General features: G+C 38.4%; 1 protein-coding gene, 1 long non-coding RNA gene and 2 other non-coding genes across 4 annotated transcripts; 3 read left to right on the top strand and 1 right to left on the bottom strand.

The window, feature by feature from the left end:
• The first annotated feature begins 9 nt into the window (after positions 1-9).
• LOC137047499 (uncharacterized) lies at positions 10-2,251 on the top strand. Its single transcript, XR_010899203.1, has 4 exons — positions 10-491; positions 659-689; positions 1,656-1,690; positions 1,876-2,251. It is a non-coding gene; the product is annotated as an uncharacterized lncRNA (long non-coding RNA).
• Positions 40-116, top strand: LOC137048565 (small nucleolar RNA SNORD103/SNORD85). The gene has a single exon (XR_010899451.1). It is a non-coding gene; the product is annotated as a small nucleolar RNA SNORD103/SNORD85 (small nucleolar RNA).
• LOC137048589 (small nucleolar RNA SNORD99) lies at positions 524-594 on the top strand. The gene has a single exon (XR_010899473.1). It is a non-coding gene; the product is annotated as a small nucleolar RNA SNORD99 (small nucleolar RNA).
• Positions 2,252-2,394: 143 nt separating the features above from the next.
• ctps1a (CTP synthase 1a) lies at positions 2,395-23,695 on the bottom strand. Its single transcript, XM_067425231.1, is given in 19 exon segments — positions 2,395-2,578; positions 2,580-2,634; positions 5,498-5,642; positions 9,574-9,670; positions 10,770-10,825; positions 10,916-11,012; positions 11,102-11,145; positions 11,234-11,296; positions 11,381-11,475; positions 11,674-11,762; positions 11,920-12,052; positions 12,143-12,294; positions 14,471-14,551; positions 14,692-14,775; positions 14,887-15,003; positions 15,683-15,783; positions 16,375-16,545; positions 18,899-19,079; positions 23,518-23,695. Coding segments are annotated over 18 exon segments (1,785 nt in total). The 5' UTR covers positions 19,077-19,079; positions 23,518-23,695; the 3' UTR covers positions 2,395-2,551.
• Positions 23,696-25,444: the final 1,749 nt, after the last annotated feature.

Raw genomic sequence — 25,444 nt, 5'->3', positions numbered from 1 at the left:
GTAAAAGGTTGGTTTTCTTTTTACGCTTTCGGTTTACATATTGGCTATGATGACAAACTTGCCCTCTCTGAGAGAGCAGCTCTATTATGAGAATCAAATAAACGTTCTGAGCCAGCTTTAACCGCTCAAATTGCTCCTAGTGTTTAGTCGTTTAGCTTTAATGGTTTGATTTCTTCATCAGAAGGTGCAGTGCTTCCGGTGAGAAGATGCCTATTGTGGGCCCAAGTGCTGGTAAGTTGATGGTCATTTAACCTATTTGCACGTTTTCTGATTTAATCTGTGCACTCCGTGTGCACCAGATTGTCCAATTACGTGCTATATTAATGGGGAGACTTTGACCACCTGTCTGCTGGTGTCTGTGTGGGTCACTCTACTGTCCAACATTCAGCGCTAGCTGCTTAAGTGTTCTTGCATGGTAAATTTGCTTTGTGTCTTAACTTATTTTTCTCTTAAGGTGCTGATGACCTGTGGTCATGGTGGTACAAGTGCAGGTATGTTACAACAATCACTTTAAAGTTAAATTCCTGATCGATGATGACTTGTTTTGATGGTGACTGCTGGATGAAACTTGCGGATATGGGGCTGAGATCAGTGCTTGTGAAAAACTGTCTGTGTGTTTGGTTTTGTTATAGCTCACTGTGTTTCCTTCTCTTTAAAGGCTCTGAATCGTGTTGACATGGGTCATGCAGGTATGTTGCACTCCCCTTCTGATGGTTTAATTTTAGGGCTGCACGATAAATTGAACTGCAGTGCGATTTTAATTTAACCTTTTTACTCCCTTCGGCATCAGTTAAGTGTTTGAGCTGATGTGGCTTATCACAGAATGAGGCAGACAATGCATTTTATTTTTTAGTATTTCATACAGTAAAGTATGTCAATCAGCACTGCATTTGAATATACTTTGATTGTAAAATGGCATTGCTTGAACCTGAATAATCATACCTTACTGCAGTTGTATGTATTGGCTTCATGTTTAATCAAAGCCTTTTAGCATTTAACATTAGGGATTTCCTGGAAACTATTACTTCCTGAGGCAAATGTGGAGTTTCTGCTCAAAGGAGCTCTCTGGCTTCCAGTATGAATTAAACTTCTGGATAACATGTCCCTTAAATTTGACCGTCCATGTGTTCAATGTACAGGACGTTCCTCACAGTATATGCACAAGAGGCTAATGTTTCAAATTAAAGACATGGATTTTAAGAAATTGATATTGCAAATAAAAAGCACTTATTTTTTATATATATTATAGATTTAGACCTTTGCTAATGACTTTTGTAGCCTGTCTGCATATTAAAAGGTTAAAAAAACTGCAATATTTATATATACATGCTCTAACATTGTAGCTATTACAAATTAAATAATGTAATAGTTCTGTTCAATGTCTTATCAATCAAATAGTTGTCCTAATAAAAAACAGCTATATGCTTTCATTTGTAAAGAATTTTCATTTTGAATCGCAAATGCAATTGGATCTCTTCCTGAAATCGTGCAGCCCTAGTTTATTGCTGATCAATGATGATAACATTTTTGATTGCGACTGCTGGATGAAACATTTCGGATATGGGGCTGAGATCAGTGAATTTGAACATTTTGTCTCCTGGTTTGTATGTGTTCATAGCTCACTTTTTATTTTATTTTTCCTGTTTCTCTTTTAGAGGCTCTGAGGCTTTTGTTGACATGGGTCCTGCAGGTATGTTGCTACCAGCTTTTGATGATGTACTTTAACTTCTGATCAATGATGAACACGTGTTTGTTTGCGACTGCTGGATGAAACATTTCGGATATGGGGCTGAGATCAGTGTATTTTGAACACTCTTTTGGTTTGTAGGTGTTTAAAGCTCACTGACTTTTTTTCCCCCCGGTTTCTTTCTTTAGGTGCAGAGATACTTTTGTTGAGCAGTTGGATTTTCAAGTGGCTTCATGGATGGTATAACCCTAATGGGGCGGCAGTGGCTCAGTGGTTCATGTAGATTGTCTACAAACCGAAAGGTGAACAAGTGTTGGTGTCCATGAGCAAGACACCTAACCCCAGCTGCTCCCGACGAGCTGGATGGCGCCTTACATGGCAGACACCGCTGTCGGTGTCTGAATGAGAGCCAAGATGTAAAGCGCTTTGGATGGCCATAGGGTCTGTTAAAAGCGCTATATAAATGCAGTCCATTTACCATTTAATCCTGAAGTGTAACTAGTTTAATATTTTGGCAACTGGCTTGCCTTGTTTGTTTTTGAATAAAAGCACTGTGCAGTATAATTCCTTGCTCTTGTAATCTGTTTCTCAATGAGTGGTGTGAGAATTACTCCATGGACTTCCATAACTTACTAATCCATTTATAGACACTCAAAACTCTGGTTTTTATTTTACATAAGTGATGTAATTTAGCACTACAGTGACAAGCTCTTTAAATTCCATTTATTTAATGTGAACAAGAGAAAGGGAAAGTATATAAGGGACCTTTCAAAACACTGAACCATAACACTTTAAAAAAGGCCTTGAAGCAATGGCCAAGACAAAGTATAAGCTTGTCTAGCAGTCATGCAACACCATTAACATTCATTCCTGAGCAATTGAACAGTTTAAAATCTGCAATCTCTGAATCTGGAGAACTACTGCCACTCCGGTCACTGTACGTCTCTCTGTGAACAGAAAACAACTTTCATTTGGTACAGGGTATCTGCAGGTTTTACCAAGTCAAATTTAAGACCATTATGAATAAAATTTAAGACCTATATTGCACACTTTGCATAGGAAATGCAGAATCACTAAATTACTTAACCTTCGCCGAGAAATAAATTAAAAAAAAATGACATACCCCAAATAAAAATGTCTGCAGCTTTTAAACCCTATGGTCTATATCCATAAATGTGGTCTTATTTTAAACTAGACACTTCAAATTATGTTACCCAAAAGTCATAACTCATAGTAGTATAGGGACAAATTAAAACAAGGGGAAATATGCATGTAAGTGACTCACGTTTTATTTTTTTATTATTCCCTTATGGAAAAAATATGAGATTTTAATTTTAATGCCCTGAAAATAACCTAAATATAAAACTGAATGTCTGATCATGCTTTGATTAAAATTTGAGAACGATTCTCTCAAAAATGTAGCTTCTGTAAGCTTTTATGTCAAAAAAGACTGGGCGTCCTTTCAATAAAGTCCAATTATATTAGAACATTTGTGTAATAGTAAAGAGTAGTTTTTATTCAAATAAATCTGCAATAAACTGCTAATTATAATGCATTTGCAGGCCCTGATAACTAAAACAACTATTTACAGAATTTACAAGTGTTAAAAAACTAATTTAGTTGATAAAAACAGTCTCTAATTTAGTCTGCGCGTTGTGTATGGTAAGTGTGTGTGGCAGGCAGGCACTTACACTGGCAGGCGCTGGATACTAATGAATACCTTGAAGACGACGCTAAGTAAGCATGAGGTATTCACCAATGCTTCTTACGACATCTCTTACAGAAACTACGCAAAATATTGTCTTTTGATTCGTTACTACATCCATCAATCAAATCTATGCTGGCTATGCATTGACTGGCTTATCCAACTAAGGACCGGCGAGTTTGACTGACAGATGTATCACCCAGTGACGAGCTCCCTTTCTATTTATGTGTCCTAGTCAGCTTTTGATTGAAGGAGAGAGACCTGGGAGGGTTTAATATGACCGGAACAGTCCACAGTACAGGGGAGATTGTCAAAATAATGATTATAATCGCTATTTCATTGAAAATGGACATGATTGATTACTCTTAACGCAAAGCGCTTATGCAAACAACGGAGGATTTTTAGTTTTTTCCCCTTATTTTTCGTTGTTTTGGATTAAAAGTGGGATGCATTTTGAAGAGTGGACTCTTACACAGACATGTATGCTGTTGTTTCGTGGATTCGTCCGATCTGATCTGAACGTCAGGAGATGAAAGATGAGTACCGCGTTCATTATGCTAATGTTTAAATAGCCACTGCTTTAGCATTTAATTTAACCCTTTCCTCTCTGGTGTATTTATTGCTAAAACGAGTTCAGAACATGAATCTTGAGTGTTTTAGCTTTCAAATGATGCATAGTTTGTGATAGTTGATTGAACAGCTTGTATAAAACAAAAGTAATTATAAGTAGAGACACGCCCACTTGCGTCAGACGCCCCGCCCACGAACCGGTGCGGATTAAGAAGTTAAACTTATATTATTTCATTTATTTAAATAGAACAAAGTATTAGTGAATTTATTATTCATAGCTCAATCCCACCAGGATTAGGTATGTATACATGCCATAAGCAACTGCTTAATAGAAGTAAAACGTTTTCAAGTAATTACGTAATAAAATATATACTTATAAACAAATGACAATAGGAAAAATAAATACAACAACGATTCATATCTACAAAGAGGAGCACTCCACCGTTTTTAGAAATAGGGCTTATTCAACTTCTTTAGACATTTAGATATGTGGGCAAATGCATTTGTCTCAGTGCTTGCATTGTTTTAGTTTGGCAGGGTCGCCACTAGCTTAGCTTAGCTTAAAATGCATTTCTCCACATATCTAAATGTAGCAAAGCAGCAAAGTTGAATAAGCCCCATTTCTAAAAAAGTTGGTGTTCCTTTAAGTGTAAGGGCTGTTTTCCCCGTTTGTGTTAAGCTAACGTTATATTCGTTCGCTTTCAGTTTGAGAACTTACTAATGCGCAGATCCAGAACTTACTGACACGTCCCAAACTGTTTAACTCAAATCAGGATATAGACATATGCATAATGTGTGTGTTTGATCGTTCAAGAGTAACGTTAGGCTAATGAGCATAGAAATAACACATTCAATACACTCGCGCGAGCGCTGACAGGCAGCTAACACACGCAGCCTGACATCGGAGTTCACATCACTGTTATTAACTCGTTTAGTGCAGTCGGGTATATTATACTTTTATTTGGTCATTATGCAAGATGGTAAGAAAGATTCACTATTGCGGAACTGCAAGAGCCGTCAGACCCAGCTGAAGAATAAAATCCGTTTTATGCGTCTGTGGGGGTACGATCACAAAGAGGCTTGTGCCAATAACACGAAAGCTGATTGGCTGCGATATAAGATGCGTGCTTGCCTAATTTGTAGTTGTAACAGAGCGAACAATAGTTGGTCTAGCGAAAGAAAGAACTACAAACACCACGGAACAAACACACCCGTGCACGTGCTGTGGGAGGCGAGAGCATTTCAATGAAGGTAGCGTTACATGGACGTAGGAAAATTAAGACCTGTTTAACATTATTTAAGACCTAGAACGCAATGCTTCCGCGAATTTAAGACTTTTTAAGGTCCCGCGGGGACCCTGTGTTATCATGCAAAGCTTGAAAAATAGCCACTGCTCAGGTTCCAACAGCTGTTAAAAAAATTCTGCTGCTTCAAGATGTTTTTTTTGTTTTTTTATACCAGAGATGGCACCCAGTTTTTTTTATTGATGCATCTTGGGATGACATTGGGATAAAATTGTTTAGGGAACATCATACCGTGGTGACAGCCGACAGCCTTTCTGGAGGTAACTCGGCAGCCTCCCGGCAGCTGCCAACAGCAGGCCCAAGTATGGTGGAGATGGTTTTATGGGTCTTGATGTGAATTCTGGGTGATACTGGACACCAACAAAATATGGGTGATCTGAAAAAAAAAAAAGCCAAACTGATCAACTCATCTCATGCACTTTTGTTTACAACCAAACATCTAAAAATCCTCTAAAACAATTTTTCTGTGCTGCATGCTAAACGGCTTTCAAAACGCAACAAGTTCACACATCAAAACAGTTACGATGATTTACAGAACTCCAAATTGTTCACTTGTAATGTGACCAAACCAACTGCAAAATACAAGCCAGTTCAGAGTGCCAACATTTACTTTTATCAGAGAAGAAAATTAATTCTAATCATTATGCATGCGTTTTCTGTTTCCTATGCCTGTTAAAATCAATAGAGGGAGGCACCCAGTGACCAGCTCTCAGGACCTTAAAGGGATACCTCACCGCTTTTTCCAATTAAACTATGTTATTCCCTTAACTAAGACGAGTTGGTACATACCTCTCATCTCAGTGCGTGCACTTAATCTCTCTGACGCGTAGTGACATTCTGATAGCATTTAGCTTAAAAAGGAGAACTATAATGTATGGCGGAATTGCACTTCTGAGGCCCCGTCCACATGGATCCGGGGTTTTGAAGCATGAATCCGATATTTTTCTAAACCGGGTCCCAAACCGGATAAATCTGAAAACGGTCCTCTTCCGTCTTCGTGTGTACAGCGCACAACAATATTGTTGGGCATGCGCACAACAATATTGCGTCATTTAATTATCGTATCTGCATTATTGTAAGGGTATGTTTTGGGTTGGGGTAGGTGTAGGCATTAATAAAACACATCTGTTAAGTAGCAAATTTATTTATTGTTATTTAATTGTGAGATTTTGGCTCACCTCCGACCAGTGCTATACCCCTAGCCACAACTCTTTTTCTCCGTTTTTAGTGTATTTCTGTGGCAGAATTACAGTGCCACACACTGGCCTGGCATGCAAACTACATCGTTTTTAGTCCGTTTTCTTAATCCCGTGTGGATGCAGATATTTCTTGAAACGAGGAAAAAAATGATCGGATTAGGAAAGCGCTGGTTTACCGTGGACGAGGCCTGAGAGTACTTCGACTCAGCGCAGTAAAAAGTCCCGGCTGAAACATCCTCCCTCACAGTTCTGTCAATAGGGGGGAGGGGGAGATGTGAGGGAGGATGTTTCAGCTGGGACTTTTTACTGCACAGAGTCGAAGTACTCTCAGAAGTGCTATTCCGCCATACATTATAATTCTCCTTTTTAATCCACTTAGAAAAGCAGCACGTTTTATTTTATGTCACCATACTTGATCGTTCAACTATTCGTGTAACTGTATTTAAATACGGAAAACGTGGAGGTGTTTGGTCGCTTCTAACTTGATCTCTGTTTGGTACCGGCTTAGTGGGCTAAGCTAAAAGCTATCAGAATGTCACCTCGCGTCAGAGTGATTAAGTGCACGCACTCAGACGAGAGGTATGTATCAACTCGTTTTAGTTAAGGGAATAACAGTTTAAAATGAAAGAGCGGTGAAGTTTCATGAACCCAGATGTCAGGGTTTTGAGGGTCCAAGCATCAGAATGAGACATATTGGGGTAATTTGAGTATGTGTGGAAATTTACAGGAGTGCAGAGATGCTGACCTTGGAAAGGGTTTAAAAGGCAACTCAAATGTTTAGTCTGCAGTTATCACTGCAGACATTCAGGATGGCTGTATTACTCTGACTCTTCTCTTGCAAGAAAATAAATCTTAAAGATAATGGGCCTCAATCATGAAACACAAGCAGAACAAATTTATGTGTAAATCGTTTGTGAAGCCGCTCTGACGTAAGTTTTTGGATTCACGAAAATGTTCGTATTTTCAAAATGTTAGTTGGTCAGAAAGAAATGTACACCTGCTCCCTACCACATGTAAATGGTGCGTAAAACATTTGAACGGTCTGTGTTCTAATTTAGGCAAACTGATGACATTGCATTTGACGTGGTCATACTCAATTCTAGTCAGAATATGAGTCTGAAACTGCTCTATTGGGCTGTGATTATGGGGCGTGTTTCAACCAGTGGCGGCTACTGGTCTGTCAGAGAGGGGAAGCTCATTTTTGGCCAATTGTCTTATTTATTTAAAAGTAAATTCTGCCCTACGTTCCTTTTCAAGAAAATGGTCTGTTACCCTGTGAATGAATGAACGATCTAAAAAAATATTAAACTCTGTAAAACTGAAACAAGGAATGTGGTGTATAATTGTGTGAAATGCATGATGAAAATCAAGCAATTTCGCCAAGCAAATATCAAAGAAATAGGTTGCAGCAGTTTTTATTTCGACTGAACTTGAGAAATCCGCGATGGGACTGAGCGCGAATAGCTTCAGTGATTCCTTATAGTACAGAATCGCTGTCAGTCAAAAGGAGATGCAGACCCTCCAATCATCACGCAGAAGCTCAGCGTCCGGGCCAGCCCACTCCCCATTCACTCCCAGAGACGCTGAGCGTCCGTGGGCGGGACATAATCGCAGCGTTTATCCAATGACCGTCTAGTTTCGAAGCGCTGAAAAAGCACGTTCAAAGCAGCCCCACTGAAGTCAATGGACGCTGGGCTTCAATAGGGAAATGCACTGTGACGCTGCGGGAATGTATGAGAAGGAAATCGAGTCAGCCGACCTGCTATATGTAACTGATTCTGAACGAACTCGTCTTTGAGATGAACGTTTTCTAACGCATTTTTAGTCAATACAATGTTAATATAATAGTACATATTTGAACATTCATTTTGTGACATTATAAGGGAAGCCGAGCTTCCCTTGCAGTCTTAAAGAAATCGCCACTGGTTTCAAATGAACCAGGATAGACATCAATTGGATAGACCTACAACCAATAAGAGCAACGAAGTGACGCATTGTCAAATGTCAACAGAGTTCAACTGCACTGTGTTGCAAAGTCGGCGTTTTTTTTCCGGGGGTTGTTTTCTATGTCCGCGGGTTGAAGCGACTTATTGTGATATATAGACCCATGAGTATGAATTTTAGCAGGCAACCTTGCCAAAATAACACACATTTTACCCCCCCAAACACCATTTTTGCGTCTGTATGCGTGATGTACTTTATCTGAATTAAATACAAACTCATCTCTCGATTTTGCTCACATTCCAGACCTGCAGCGGTTACTCCTCTGTGTACTGTTATAAATTTTACTGTATAAAATTTGTTTTAAAGCAACCTACTTCAGTGTATCCAATATGTGATGGATATTGGATACATCACGCTTACACTGAGGATTTGAAGTTGTGACCAACGGGTGCGGGTGGATGGTTTGTTTTTAACAGCTGATTCGCTGACTCTCTACTCTTGTTCTTATTTCAAGTTACCGTTACCTTCCAGTCCAATATTTTTTGCTTCTTAAAAAAGCCACACAGCATTCAGAAGACAGTAAAAGCTTATGTCATGCCTGAGCTGAAGCTGAAACATGAAAGTTAAGTTGCACAACATAAATACAATGTTTAGGCATTATTGTTATTTTTATTACTATTACTTTGGTTTATTGGTTGTAGGTTTAATTTTAGACTGAACTATGGTTACCTTTTTAAAGTAATTTTAAATAGATTTTTATAATATAGCAATTGAATGCATTAAAATTGGTTATTTTCACAGTTATTAATGCATGTCATTTCAGCAATAAAGCTTTTCTAAAAAGAAAACAAATTAGATGTTAATTTTAAGATACCTGTCGTATTTTTCTTATATATTTAGTATATATTTTGCTCTTTAATAAAGAAAAAAGTAATTATCTGATTACTCAATTAATCGATGGAATAATCGGTAGAATACTCGATTACTAAAAGAATCAATATCTACAGCCCTAAAATGATGACAGAATTGTCATTTTTGGGTTAATAACCCTTTAACGTTCACGCCGCCATTTTTTTTTTAAAACACTAAATCTAAAAATTCTAACCAAAACATTTCAAATCCTCTTGGCATATTGAAGCGGTTGTCTTGCGTTCTTTAACATACCATCCAGCTCTATGACCTCCATTCTCTCTCCCTCCACATCCTGACCCACAAAATGGAAGCCCTTGTCCTCAAAATGCTGCTTTAGCTCTGGGTTCACCTGCTCAGACAGAAGGAATCATACTGGGTTAATGTATGCTACTAAACCTAAGGACAATACAAATTGACCTTTATTAGTTTTAATTAAAGGGTTGTTTACATTAAAGGGTTATTTCACCCCAAAATTACAATTCAGTCATTAAATACTTACCCTCATGTCATTCGACACCCGTAAGACCTTTGTTCATCTTCGGAACACAAATGTAGTTATTTTTGTTGAAATCCGATGGCTCAGAAAGGCCTCCATTGGCAGCAGTGACATTTCTTCTCTCAAGACCCATAAAAAGCACTAAAGACGTCGTTATACAGTCCATCTCACTACATTGGTTCTGCAATCATTTTATAAAGCGACGAGAATACTTTTTATGCAAAAAAAACAAAACAAAAAACAAACTAAACTAAATAACTTAATTTTAACAAGTTCTTGTCTTCCTTCTGGACCTCTGATGTAAACTCAGGAAGCACCAAGATGCATGCGTGAGAAAATAGAGCCACTCACTGTAGTGAGATACTTTAGTGCCTTTTATGGGTCTTGAGAGAGGAAATGACATTGCTGCCAATGGAGGCCTTTCTGAGCCATCGGATTTCAACAAAAATATCTTCATTTGTGTTACAAAGATGACCAAAGGTCTTACAGGTGTCGAACAACATGAGGGTGAGTAATTACTGACAGATTGTTAATTTGTGGGTGAACTAACCTTTAAGTTTCCTCAATCAGAATCAGGGTTTCATTCACTGAGCGGTTTGTAAGACCGGAGACATAAATAAACCCATGTTTAAATTATGTAAAATGTTAATATTCACATCACGGCACTGCTTCTGGTATTTTTCAATCCGATTGAGAAAATAGTCAAATTCAAGTGTATTGTAAAAAAAAAAAAAAAAAAAAAAACATTGCATAGAGCATCTAACGTACTAAAGAAAAGGAAGGACTGAAATTATAAAAAAAATGGTCAGATAAATATTGAAATGTTCAATTCCAGATTAATTCATACCACCAGCAAAATCATGACAGATTTTTGAGCATACTCCCACAGTCCTATAGTCACTGTTATATTGTACATGTACAACCATCCTTTTTTAAAGTACAGATTATGTACCTCAAAGCGATGCCTGTGTCTTTCCTCTACATAATCTACGTCTCCATAAAGTTTTCCTGTGAGACAGATATCAACAACATCATGCATTTAAACAAGTTATCTTTTAAATCATCAGTATGGTATTACAGTTATTGAAATGCACTTACTAAGTATGCCGTTTTTGTTTTTGAAAATAGTTCGCCTTTTCCCTAACCGCATAGTTCCCCCCATTTGCCCTGGATTGTGCTCTGGCATGTCAATAACCTGTGAGATGACAAAAACATTATTATACAGTTATATCTGCTCTATTGCTTTTGATCCAGAATGAATCAGAAATTCCCATTTAAACTCACCACAGGATGTTTTGTTTCTGGGTCAAATTCTGTGGAGTTAGCATCTAGGTAAAACAAAAGAGTCACATTATTTAACATGGCTTGGTTAATTGAGTCACGTGTACAACATTGTTTCACGAAGGAAGAACTTGCCTGTCCAATCCAACATGTTCCTAGCAAATTCACACACAGCTAGCTGCATCCCCAAACACACACCTGAATGATGAATAGTACAGACGTGTTACATTCACAGCCACTTCCACCACATTGGAGTTTAAACTCATTTTAAAGAGGTCCTACCCAGGAAAGGCTTCTTCTGTTTCCTAGCCCAGTTGATGGCTTGAATCTTGCCCTCCGTCCCTCGTACTCCAAAACCTCCCGGTACTAAAATACCACTGATGATGAGAGATATGAGAGATAGCAGCAATAATATTAACAAAACAACATCAGGATAACTGGCAAAAATCAAGATCTTGACATGTTTTCTGAATTTTCCTCAATAAAAGAACATTATTAAGGGGTTTACGTTATCTTACTAAGCAATGGATGTTATTAAAGTAAATGGAGTCATTGTATTTGGAAGCATTACTTACTCCGCGCTGCAGAGTTTCTGCCAGGCCTCATGGTACTTCACAGGCTCGTCCTGTAATGTACTGGCCTCCAAATCTGCAGAGTCAACATACTAGAGACCGAAGCAAAAAGAAGAGAAAGATTCATTGAAACAACTTTATATTTAGAATTTAAAGTGAACTAATCTTTAAAAGGTAAAAGTAGACGATTACCCATCCGTTTCATCTGCTAAACCAATTGCAATAGGCCATGTTAAAGGTTTTACCCACCTTAACCTCTAGTTTGTGGCTGATGGCGAGGGCGGAGTGCTCCAAGGCTTTGATCACAGAGGCATATGAGTCTGAGAACTTGGTGTATTTCCCCACCAGAGCAATGGAGCATTGCTCTAATAGCCTGTCCGATCTACCATACAAACACATACAACATTGAAGGCCTACATGATCCATTATAGCTCAATATAATTTATAAACAGAGTTTTAAATGCAATCTAACCTGTCTGACATCTCTTTCCACTTTGCAAGCATCTTTCTGGGTCTGGTTTCAATGGGAAGGTCCAGTCTGCGACAAAAGTAATCCACAACACCCTGGTTTTCTAAGAGCAGTGGCACTCTGTAGATGGACGATACATCGTGTACGCAGATCACCTATGAAAAAAAACCAAATGAGATTATTGGGTTTCATTCACCAAGCGTACATGCGCACAACTTTATGCACGAAATGTGTGTGCAAATGTTTTCACAAACAAATCATGAATCATCAATAGCTTTCCTACTAAAATAAATACTGAATTTATTGAAAAACATGGGAACCACAAACCGTGCATAAACTCACACACTCAAAATATTTAGGTTTTTTCCCTAGATGAGAGCATAAAATGTTGCGGAAAGTGATAAAAGGAAAGATTGTGCAGAAAGCCCATATATGGACATGGTTTGGGTAAGTTATCCAAATTACTAACTTCAAGTACTTAGGAGTTTCCTCTGTATGTTCTACTGCACAAGAGGCGTGTTCAATGGGCATAGTTCAAATGATACAGTACACAATTGGATAGTCCTTCAACCAATCAGAGCACAAGAGGCGTGATACATGGGCAATGACCCATCGCTTCTCTATCCATCATCATGTTAAACCCAGCCAATAGTGCGCCAGGTTGATAAGCTAGTCTGTGATTGGTTCCCGCAAAAGTGTAACAAGCATTAGAAATTAATGTACAGGTTTCCAGGCTGAGATGCCGGGCGAAATCAAATCGCCAGCAGATCAGGCTGGGTTTACCCAGTAATGCATATGCACGTTGCTGATAAGGCAGAAATGTTCTGTGCTTATAAACTCAAATAATCCACACAATTATTAGTGAATGAGACGCATTGTCCTTGAGACATATTTTAAATAAGTTTCAACCAAAAGAAGCGTTTTACACTTTTTTCCAACATGGATTTAACAACTGTTATGATATTATACCAACAGCTAGTGTCGGTATAATGTTAGCTGTTGGTAACGTAAAAGAAGCTCAATGGTGGTTTTCAGTTCTGTGTGTTCCAGACTAACCTGTAGGGGTGGGCGATATCTCGATATTTAAAATATATTGAGATATTTTTTCAACTCGATATGGATTTGGACATATCGTATATAGGGTTAGGTTAGGGGTTAGGGTGAGGGTTATTGTTTATTGGTTAGGGTTGAAACCGATATATTGTTTATATTTAATTCTGATTCCGCCACTTTGCTTGTTTGCCTTCCCTGTGCTGTGCTCGGCCCCGCTCGCGCACCTCCCGCCTCTTGCTTTTGTTCCCCCTCCCCTCGCGTGTTGTCTCATTGAACACGGCTGCTTCCGCAACCAGGTGAGGATTAGTTATCATGTTGACAAGCGCGCACGTTGTTCAGGACTCAGTTTAGAGACCATGTTTTCCTTCTAACACAACTGCTTGCTAAAATTCATAAAGAAATAGTAATGTTCATAGTTCAAATTCACCCACAGTCAGGTGATTGACACTATTGGTACAAGACGCACTCTCAGTCGCAATCATGCCAGTTTATGATTTGTGTCTAACTGATCGCATGGTTTTCGGTTAAAATGTCAAAATGATCGCATATCATTTGAAAACATTTAAAAAGTATTGCAATATCATTACTATTATTATTTTGTCAGCTTCATCACGGGATTATGATGAATAGGTCTATTCATGTTTTAACCAAGAGGGAAAAACGCGACATCCCGGGTGTCCTGAGACACGCGGTGCTCTTCTGTAAGTTGTACTGTATCATATCATATAGCCTACCTTCTGACATTCATATTTCGTTCTGTAACTGGAAAAGAAGTGAAATTCAGCTCATGTGTAGCATACATGATCCGCATGATGAGTTTGAATTTTGATACAAATTTAACAGGAAATGGTGTTATGACAAAATCAGTTTATTTATATCTCAGTCATGCCCCCATCTTTCTGCAAAATGCTTACTGTTTACTTTAAGTGTAAAAAAAGGGAGTCTTTGATTCATCTTTTGAAAGCATGAAATAAATGAAAAGAAGGCAATATTATTTATTTTCTTTTACAGTTAAATTATTATTATTTATGTAATCTGGGAGTTTTTTTTTTTATGTCGCAAAAGCACTGTTCCTACATGAACTGACTACCTCTTTGCACTTCAATAAAAAAAAAAAAAAAAAAAATGTAGTATTATAGTATTTGGCATATTTGTTTTTGCTGTAGTTTTTAGGGGGTTATTTTTCCTGTAAAGATATCGATATATATATCGTATATCGAGATATAGCAAAATATATCGAGATATATTTTTTGCTCCATATCGCCCAGCCCTACTAACCTGTTCAGGTTCCACATGACAGAACATGGATATCTTCTCTTTAACGGAGGTTTCAAGAGGAGTGGTACATCGGCACATTATCTGCAACAGCAAGAATACAAGAACACTCAAAAATCTCATAAAAGTTCTAAATTCATTCATTGCAGGTAAAGAAATAAATAAATCATCAAGCTAGTCACAATTTTGAACATACTACACGTGCTCTATGACACTTGACTCACCAGGTCAGGTGACAGTCCAAGGCCTCTGAGTTCTCTCACACTGTTCTGAGTGGGTTTTGTCTTCTGCTCTCCTGTAGCGCTGGGCTGGACATCATGATCGAGACTCACATTACCAGGGCATGCGTACATGTACTGTGATACAGTCTATAATGAACTGTTCTATGCGTGCTGACGTCAGTGCACACAACTCCTTACCTGTGGTATCAGACTGACGTGAATGTTACAGAAATTCTCTCTCTTTACTTTAAACTGGAACTGTCTGAAGGCCTCGACGAAAGGCATGCTCTCTATGTCTCCGACCGTACCTCCCAACTGCAAAAAAGACGTACAAAACTTCAGACATCAGAAACCTGTTAAACTTTAAAGGTACCGTTCTTCGCGATTCCATCTTTCAAACTTTAGTTTGTGTGTAATGTTGCTGTTAGAGCATAAATAATACGTGTAAAATTATAAAGCTCAAAGTTCAATGCCAAGCGAGATATTTTATTTAACAGAAGTTCCCTTTCAAAGCCTACAGTGAACGGCCGGTTTGGACTACAGCAGAAGTGCAGGGATGTAATGACGTCACTAGAACCGTTTGTTGACTAACCCTCCGCCCACAAGAACACACAAAAAAGGGGGCGTGGTCTTGTTGCTCTCCCACGTGGAGAAGAGCGCGCATTCAGCGCTTGCATCTCCCCGTTATGTTAAGAGGCGGGACCTTTCCGGGCAAAGTGCGCTAAGCTGCTGTCCAATCACAACACGGGAAGCGCTGGCCCAATCAGAACTCGTTACATATTTCTGAAGGAGGGACTTCATAGAACAAGGAAATCATCAGGACGTTTTTAGGACAGAGGAAACAGCGCTGTACAGATAAGTAAATTGTGTGAAAAATACTGTTTTTTTTACACGCGAAACATGAACTCATGTTATTGCACACTGTAAACATAATCAAAGCTTCGAAAACACCCAAAGAATGGGACCTTTAAATATTTACTTTCTCTTTACTCACCTCAATGACGCAAACCTGGGGCTCAACATCATCCTCATCTACAGGAACTTTAGCTTGACGCATCACCCACTCCTGAATAGCATCAGTTATGTGTGGCACCACTGGAACAAATTTATATATATAATGAAACATATGGAGACATACACAGTATGTTTAAAGCCAATTTAGACGACTGCTCTAGAAACGTTAAGATCTATAGACAGCATGCGACCTGCTGTTGATTGCCACAGAAAATAGTTTTGACTTAAAACTGCACTTACAATGAAAGTCTATGGGTCAAAGCATGCCCAAGTAGTCACAAGACTTAAAGAGTTACTTCAGTGATTTCGCATTAAGCTTTGCATTAATAGAAACCCAGTAGTATATGCAAATTATCGCACTCCCTCCCCCTCATATCCCCGAGACCAGAGAATTACACCTTTTATTTCTTTCGCTCGTCTTCTCTTCCGTGTTTGTTTTCAATCTGCGTTCGCGACTGCGCAGTGACGCTGCTGACGTGTTATCTGGTGTGCGTAAGCTTTGTTTATAGTCTGAGGGAGACTGCGCAGTCGCGAAGGCGGATTTAAAACAAACCCGGAAGAGAAGACAATGCTTAATAAAGTCATAGTTTTTGTTATTTTTGGACCAAAATGTATTTTTGACACTTCAAAGAATTCCAACTAACCAACATTAATATAACACCTCCGACTCACCCTGCACAGTTTTGCCCAGGTAATCTCCTCTGCGCTCTTTGTTGATGACAGACTGGTAGATTTTTCCTGTGGTCAGGTTGTTGTCTTTGGTAAGCCTGATGTCCAGAAAACGTTCATAGTTGCCCAGATCCAAATCAACCTCTCCCCCATCATCCAAAACAAACACCTCACCTACAAAAAACCCCCAAAAAACATCATATTTATATACAGACCAAGGAGCTCTGATCAGCATTCATATAAATACACATACTTTATAATGTTTAAAGCTCAAGATGCATTTTTCAATTTTCTGAAGAAGGTTTATGAGGCCAATTACTGTGTGGCTCCTAAGATTTTAAGCAATTTCTTAGCATGCTGTTGCCAGGAATGTTCCAAGTGTTTGGTTACTGTCCACCCCAAAGTCCCAAAGACAGATCAGGTCCCACAATAATTATGTAATACGCAGCATGTACTCATTTCTGTCAATCCACATGAATTCGATCCGATTTCAGACTCTGTATTGTTTCTATGTTCCCTAAACACAATGGCCCTCATTTATCAAAAGTGCGTACACCAAATTTCCAGCGTACACCTTGCATACACCCAAACCCACGGTGACTTTGAGATTTACCAATATGGACGTTGGCGTACGGCACGCTCAAACCCTACGCCAGCTCAGGAGGTGGTGTACTCACGTTTTGAGTTAGTGCGAAAACGCACAGAAAAAGTATTCCTAACACCACAAAACGCACTGACAAAGATGTGCTATATTATGACCCACTGTAAAAAACAACAACAACAACATAGTAATTATAAACTTCTGTGTTTATTTTTGTGCAACATAGACTTCAATGTTTAATTTGTGTGACTATATCAAAGCATTTGATTTGTAGGCATATGTATTCCTCCAGTTGCGAGCCTGTGCGCTTTATCTGACGGTTCAGGGTTAGGACCGGCAGCTGCGCAGGGACTGGGACTGAAAATAATTCAGACTGACAAAATAATAAAAAAATACCTTCTTCTTTTATTAAATAATAAAACAAATAATAACGGCATTCTTCTTCTAAATAACAATAAGCGTCATTAATATTAAAATCTCAATAATAGTAAAAAGAATACAAATTGTCATGCAATTATTAATATGAATGAATGGTAGGCTACTCCACATCACATCATCATCATATCGTACACCCCAATACATGTGCCGTGATATGAAATTAAATGCTAATTGTTTCAAAACATGTTCTGTAAAATAATGCATTGTGATAATTTCTCATCCAAACAGCTATTTAAACTGCTGGAGTGCGCTTCTCAACCCCCACACTATTAACAGTACTTTTTTGGGTCCATATTTTGTTTTTGTGGGTGCCTTTAATTCCACTCTTTAAACTCCCAAATAAAACAATTTCGTGTTTTTCCACTTCCCTGGTGATGGTCTCGATCAGGCGCATCTCAATCATCTCACTAGTTCAGTAGTCAGGGCCAGGGAGTCAGCCCGTTGACTTATATCCTAATCAGTGCCCTGACTAGTGGACTAGTAAGATGATTGAGACGCGCCCGATCTCCACGTCGGAGAAGTTTCGCTTCTTTGCCGTCTTCTGTGTGTCCATGGCGTAAAATGAGGGCGTGGGGGATGCGGAAACTTGAATATATAGGGGCGTGTTATTCTAATGACGATCATTTTCAGCTGCGGCATTTATCAAGGGCAAGTATTGCGTACACCTGGATGTCAGAGGTGCGCACAACTTCATAAATCTGGCGGTAAGAGGAGTGTAAGCATAATCTTACACCAACATATACACCCGTTTCTACGCAAGATTGATAAATGAGGGCCAATGTGACTCACATACTATCTCCAAGAGCATTTCATCTATTCCCGCACAAAAATTAAGAGTGTGCAGAAAAAAAAGAATGTAACCCAAGTTACCACAACCAAAACTGACAAATCTATTAGATATCAAAAAGTATTTTATTTAAGTAAATATTCACTTCTGTACTGCCTAGTTTGTAAATGTAAAACATTAATAAATGTACATAAACATTAGTAAGACATATAAGCATATGCGTAACGACAGTGCTTATATTTGCCAGGTATTTTTTAATCCAACTGAGAAAGCAGATTAGTTTAGGCTAGAAATTTCCTGTTAAACTGATTTTAAGATCTACACCATCCCTTTCAATCAGTGCCAACTCATTCGGACAGATTTAGGTGTTTAAATTAAGGTTTTCAGGTCAATTGAGTCATCAATCCAAGCTGATTATTTAGTTCTATGTTATAATTGCTTATGCATAGGGTCAATTTCTTGTGCAAAATATCTAATCACTACTCAAAACAAAACAAAACACTTAACAAGCTGCACGCTTAGAAAAAATTATGTCTGTGGTAAGAAAAACTTAAGATGCTTGCATGCCTTTATGGAAAGTTTAAATTATGTATTGTCAGGATTTGTATATCAACTGACATGACTTGTATGTACTGTATCATTTAACTTTAAAATGGTTTTAAAGGTGGAAGTAGCTTCTATGATGAGTTGTGCAAGATTACCGTGCTCATACGGCGAGAAGGTTCCTGCGTCTATGTTGATATACGGGTCGATCTTGATGGCTGTGACATGCAGGCCGCAGGACTTTAGAATCGTGCCGACACTGCTGGCTATAATGCCTTTCCCAATGCCTGAGATCACACCGCCCGTCACCAGAATGTACTTCATACTGGCAATCATACGCTGGATAAATGAAAAGAAATTATATGATTAATCTGACAAGAGATAATATTTGCATTCATAAAACCAGTCTGCACAAGTTAAAGAATTGATTTTGTTTCTCGTTCAACAAAAAAATCTCAATTGTTTAATGAAGATCAATTTCTAAGTGTAATCTTATCTTACATATCCAAACTCCAACTCATGAGCAAGCACTTCCTAGTGATGAGACAAACAATATCAATTCTCAAAAGAAACAAACAGGCCTTAGTTTGAAACTCTCTGACTAGATAGTAAATCAGTGATCTATGAGTCAAGACATTTACAACATTGCATGTACACTAATAAATCTACTTCTAAAGGTTTCAAATGTATCATGTGTTACCATGGCATGATTCATTGCAACAAATACATTTACAGCTGGCCATTTACTGGTACACGAGGAAGATTTGGATCCCATTCCTGACAAAATGTTAATAATATTGTATTATGGCACCATGACAACCATATGTTTCCGCCAACAATCCAGAGTTACTTACTATAGTCACTGCTACTGAAATAGAACAGAGGACCAATATACCAAAAGCTTTCTGGATCTTTCGATTTTGTTGTTTTGTTAATTCATTATGTGATGTTTGTCATACCAAGTTAAGAAACAACAGTAACTGGTAGTAACTTAGTAAAATTATGGATCTCTAAAATGTATAAAAGGTAAGTTAGGCAATTTAGATTCGACTATAAATCACAAATCATATTTCATACATGCTAATGTTGTCAAAAGTACCGACCACGATACCAAATCGGTACTGAAATTTAAAACATCTGACACTGAGCGCTGTTGAGTGGAATCATAAACACCTCTGACTGGCCATTGTGCTCACGTGCTCATCAAATATGCCTGTGCTGTGACTGGCTACTACGATCAACGCTTCACAAACATGCTGTAAAAATACATAAACGGTCATGTCCCAAATGGCACCCTAAACCCTCACAGTCTTCCTCTGAGTCCGCACTTTCCCAACGTAATGCTGCTTGGTAGAAGTCCTCTGCGTACTTGCGTAGCTCGCAAACTTATGGGCTCAGCTGAAGTGTTCATCGAGCCACATAGCAGCCGCAAAGTGGTGCTCATGAGCACCCTTCTTTAAGCTTAAAGTGTTATTTTACCCATAAATTAAATTTATGAAATTTAAAATGAAAAATGAAACCTGGTTCGGTTGAAACACGCCCCATAATTACAGCCCAATGGAGCAGTTTCAGACTCATATTCTGACTAGAATTGAGTATGACCACATCAGGCTAGCAACGCTAGTAAATTGCTTGGAATTCAGACAGTTAACATGATCATTGAGGGACTGATTAACTAATTGAGGAGATAGCAATACATGAAATGCCTAACTCTGGTCTAGTAGATGTACCTAGTAGTAGTAGTAGATGGTCTACTACCATATATCTATTTGGGTTTTTTTTTAACCAATTTTTAAATGAGCCTCAGCCTACCATTGAGTAGTTATTTTAGGCTATATTAGGTTATGGAAGATGGTCTATTTCCCTGTTATCTAACTAAAAAGGCTATGATCGTTTTCTGCTGCTCGGAATCGGATAGCACAGATGTGAGCTTTTGACGGTCAAAAGAATATTGCACTGTAGAATTGCGCTACTCAGCTAGGCATTCACTCAAACTAATTCACTTAAACTTTTAATCTAATGCCCATCCCTATTCCTAACCGTTTGAATCTTTGTCGGTTTAAGGATTATCCAGTTGCGTACAGTTATTCAAATAATGTCAGTTGATTACACCCCGTGTGCAGTACAAAATACAGAGCAGACTCCCCAGACCAATGTTCAATTTTGGTGATGAAAGAAACCAGTGTACACACAAATCATCCATCAGCAGTACCCTACAACTAAATGTAGCTTTTCCTATTTTTTTCCATTTACATTCGATCAGTAGCCTATGTGACATAAGTTCTGTCTTGGCAGCCTGGTACAAATTGTGGTTTTGGTCTATACAGCTAATATTGCTCTTCATGACAACTGTGAGGGGGGTGGGGGGAGGTTTACAACTAATTAATTTACCTTATATAACCTTAAAGTTCTGCATTAATGGCATGGCCACTTTGATTGACAGGTGGATACCCATTTATCCTGTCTGTTAGTCATTGCGTCACCTCAGCTCCGCCCACATCCTGCCCATTTTCCGTTATCCGGGCGGGATGCGCGATCCCAAGATGGCAGCGGCCACCTCGTCTCTACTTTGCGCTTCAAAACTGCTCTTCAGACTCCTATGGGTGACGTCAGTGGCACTATGTTCTTTTTTGTTTTTCTTTTTTATTTACAGTCTATGCTAAATGTACACAGGTGATGATATTTATTTTAGTACACTTCACCAAAAACCACACTACAAAATTATCATGTAAAACTCAGTAAACCTTGATATTACCTTGATATAAGGCTACTTGTGGCATGAGAAAAAAATGCACACATACACAACTAAATGAACAATCTCTTAAAGGGGGGGTGAAATGCTGTTTCATGCATACTGATCTTTTTACACTGTTAAAGACTTGGATTCCCATACTAAACATGGACAAAGTTTCAAAAGTTAAGGTGGACGTTTGATGGGAGTATTTCTTTGTCAAAAATACTACTTCCGGTTAGTCATAAGTTTCGGCAAGTTTTTTGCGATCATGCGTCCCCTTGACGTTAATGGGGGCGGAATTTCCTTGTATGGGCCTTACGGACAATTCTACCGGAAGAGCGTGAGAGAGAGAGAGGGAGAGAGCGAAAGCAACAGGCTACGCCCATCAAAGCGCTGGCTTGTAGGATGTGCTGCATAGGTGATGTGCACAATTACAATGTCACCAAAAAAGTGCGTTTTTGGTTGCCAGACCAAGACAGTCCTCCACAGATTCCCCAAAAACCCCGCGGTAAGGCAACAGTGGATGGAATTTGCTTTTCCGGATCAGCAACTGAGTTGCGCGAATATTTATATCTGTTCGCTGCATTTCGGTGCCGACTGTTTCATAAACAAGGCCCAGCTCGACGCCGGATTTTCCTATCGCCTAATGCTGAAGGATGGAGCAGTCCCAACGATAAAGGTCCCAACTTTAGAACCGCAGGCTGTGAGTAAGACTGCTTCAAATGTCTGTGTTTTTGCCTATGCTCATCAAGTAGCCCAAACATGATCACGTATAGTTAATTGATCAATGGAGCATGCGATGTGTAGTGCGTGTACATTTGTTTATCTGGCCACTATATGTGTAACTTTATGTTTGTGTATTGTAAAAGCACTCCAAACAACAATACACAAAGAGGGGGGAAATATGTTGAACTAAATAAGCGCGCTTCTTCATTCAAATGCGCTACTATTCCGTGTCTTTCTATGTAAACACTAACTCAGCCTGCCGCTTAATAACGTTACAATTGTCTACACAAACCACGCGTAAACACACACACACACGTGCACAACTGCACTTCCCACATGTACACCTTCAAAGACAAAAATACAACGATATAATTCAAGTATAAATATGTAAATAACACAAGCCACTAAGCATATTATATAGTTAGTGTATAACTTGTACCACATAGAGACGTCCTGCTCTAGTCGTTTTTGCTGCTGCTCCTGTTCAACTTCAGCCTCTGGGTCTGATTCCGGGTCATAGATGTAGGGCTGTATCTGATTAAAAGCCATATTTTTATTTTGAATAAAGTTTTTTTTCCCGCTGTTAGGGATGACACAGCTTTACGACGCACTCGACTCAACACAATAGCAGCAGCGCGCACACGTCATTATTTAGCTCCGCTCACACGACACGCCCCCACCCGCTCGGCTTTTTTCGGAAAGACTCGGAACAGCGCATCTTTCTTATATAATTATAAAAAAAATAAAGACTTTTCGGAGATATGCAGGATGCAATGCTACTCTATAGGTACTCAAGATTGACATGACACTGACTGAAACAGTGTTTCACCCCCCCTTTAAATATTTCCTAATTTCACTAAACCTTAGTTTCATGAATTATTATTATTAAACATGGATATTTATTTAAAAGGGTTTATTTCTGCTTTTGTAGACTCATTTTGTAAATATAACCACCTAATTTGCATTTGCAAACACCTCGTGCTCGGCTAGATTCGCCTACAACAAAAAATGCGCTGGCCAGGCGAAATGGAATTTTGCGCAACCAACGCGCACGACCGCCCACTCCGTGTTGACGTCATTTTTTGCCGCGCGAATCCTCGCTCTTGTGCGAACCGTCTGCGGGCGCGTCGAATATAAACAAGGCTTAAACAGGCTTCAGGCTACAACCCAAATTATTATCACTAGGTAAAACAAGTTGGGATAAATAACAAGTTCGTATCATTGTATTATGTAGTTTGTATACTGTGTTGTGTTGTCTGTCAGGTATGATCCATAAACTTCGCTTTCCAAAATAAAGCTAAGAAACGAACAACTTACCAGATGATTTGAAGATGCGATGTTTGAATACTTGGTGTAAAATAACTCGACTGGCCTGACGCGACAGATCTAAAATGATCTCTACACGTTGTTGTAAAGCGATAATAAACGTGTTCACAACATGCACGCGCAGTTGTGCTCATCAACATGTGCTTTGCTGCTTTTTTGTCCCCCTGTTCTTCTTCTTGTATGTTTTAATGGCGGTTGAAAATCCAACTCATGGTGTATTACCGCCACCATCTGGACTGGAGTGTGAAGCATCAACTGGGATTTAAAAAGAATGTTAGGCCTTTATCATTTAAATTATGCTATCCAATCCTGTTTTTTTTTTTTTTTTTTTTTAAGATAACCAAGTATTTTTCTCTCTATTCTTCATTCTCCTGATGCACAACTTAATTGATTTGATAAATTGACTAAACCTATATCTTTCAATTTATTAATAAACTCTTCTTTCCCTGATAAATGCTACACAATGCAAAAGTACATGTTCAATAGTCTCTGCCTCACTAGGCTACATGATGTACGCAATTCAGTTTGGTGTTTCCCTAACAATGATTGATTTAAACCAGAATATCTGATTCGGAGTTGTGAAATAATGATATCTTGTATCAAAACACTTATTCCCCAACTCATTTTTGAATATTGTAAAGATGTCTGCCCTTTATTTCCCTGTCCTCACACTTCTTGACACTTTTTATTCATGTTCTTTAATTCTTTCTTTTAATTTAATTTCTACTTTTTTTTGCACTTCAATGCCTGTTTTGCCAACTATTTAATTCCTCCCACATGCACTCATATGAACCTCAGGAGTATACCCATTTTCTGTATTCTTAACATATTTATTAGTATTTCATATATTAATTCTGTTCTAGTTGTTGACTAACCAGTTAGTAAACTATTTAATGCTGACAGAAATTCTAAACAAATACCTTGGCTTAACATCCTCCACCCAATGAATCGCCAATAAAATTGCTATCAACTCAGTTGTAAAAACAGATGCAAAAGTAGTTATTCTTTTCTGAATGTTGACCTGGAATCTCTGAATATATGCTGCCGCTGTCTATCCTGTCGTAGGATCCTTTGACCCATCTGTATATGGAGCATTGAGGAGTTTCCCAATACTATTTTACAACAACCTCCTTAGGCATGGATTTTTCATTCTTAATCTTATATTGAAGAAAATAATTAACTTGAGGGTTAGGTATAGCAAACAAGGAGGAATATTTGGTATTACAATAGAAGGACTAACTGGAATTTCATTAATACCCAAAGTCAAAGCATCTTTGTTTGCTGTCCAACCAAAACTAGTAATACTATCATTTCCATATTCCCAGCACTCTTTTGATATTTTTTGACTGGATTTGTCTCTAAATGCCCTTTAATATTAATCCAATAATTAATTAATAATTTAAATGTATATGTATGGGCATTTATCCTGTCTCAACCTGTAACACTTCTATAGGATATGTTCTAAAAGCCCCACAACATATTCTTAATGATTGTGCCTGAATAGTTTCAACTTTCTTAATCAAGGATTTCGATGCCGATCCATAAATAATACATTCATAATCGATTACTGACCTGATCAATGCACAATATATTCTTTGTATGACTTTCGAATATAGCTCCCCATTCCATTCCTGACAAATATATTAATACTTTTTTTTGTGGCATTTTTCTAACAATTTCTGTATATGTATTACAATTCTAGAAATCTAGAATCCATCCATCCATCCCCCTAAATACCTAATAACTTTAACTTGTTCCAGAACCTGAACTTTTATTTCAGGGATTTTACTTCTCTTCCCAAAACAGATTAGTTGGGTTTTGATAGTCTAAAACTCCATTTGTTGGCCCATTTCTCCTGTTTGAATGACTTGTGTTATATGATATATTTCTTCCCCTCTTCCATATCGCTCCATCATCA

The sequence above is a fragment of the Pseudorasbora parva genome, chromosome 19, assembly GCF_024679245.1.
Source record: "Pseudorasbora parva isolate DD20220531a chromosome 19, ASM2467924v1, whole genome shotgun sequence".
NCBI lineage: Eukaryota > Metazoa > Chordata > Actinopteri > Cypriniformes > Gobionidae > Pseudorasbora > Pseudorasbora parva.
Note: the sequence above shows the minus strand (reverse complement) of the source record. Positions and strands in the feature narration are given on the sequence as shown.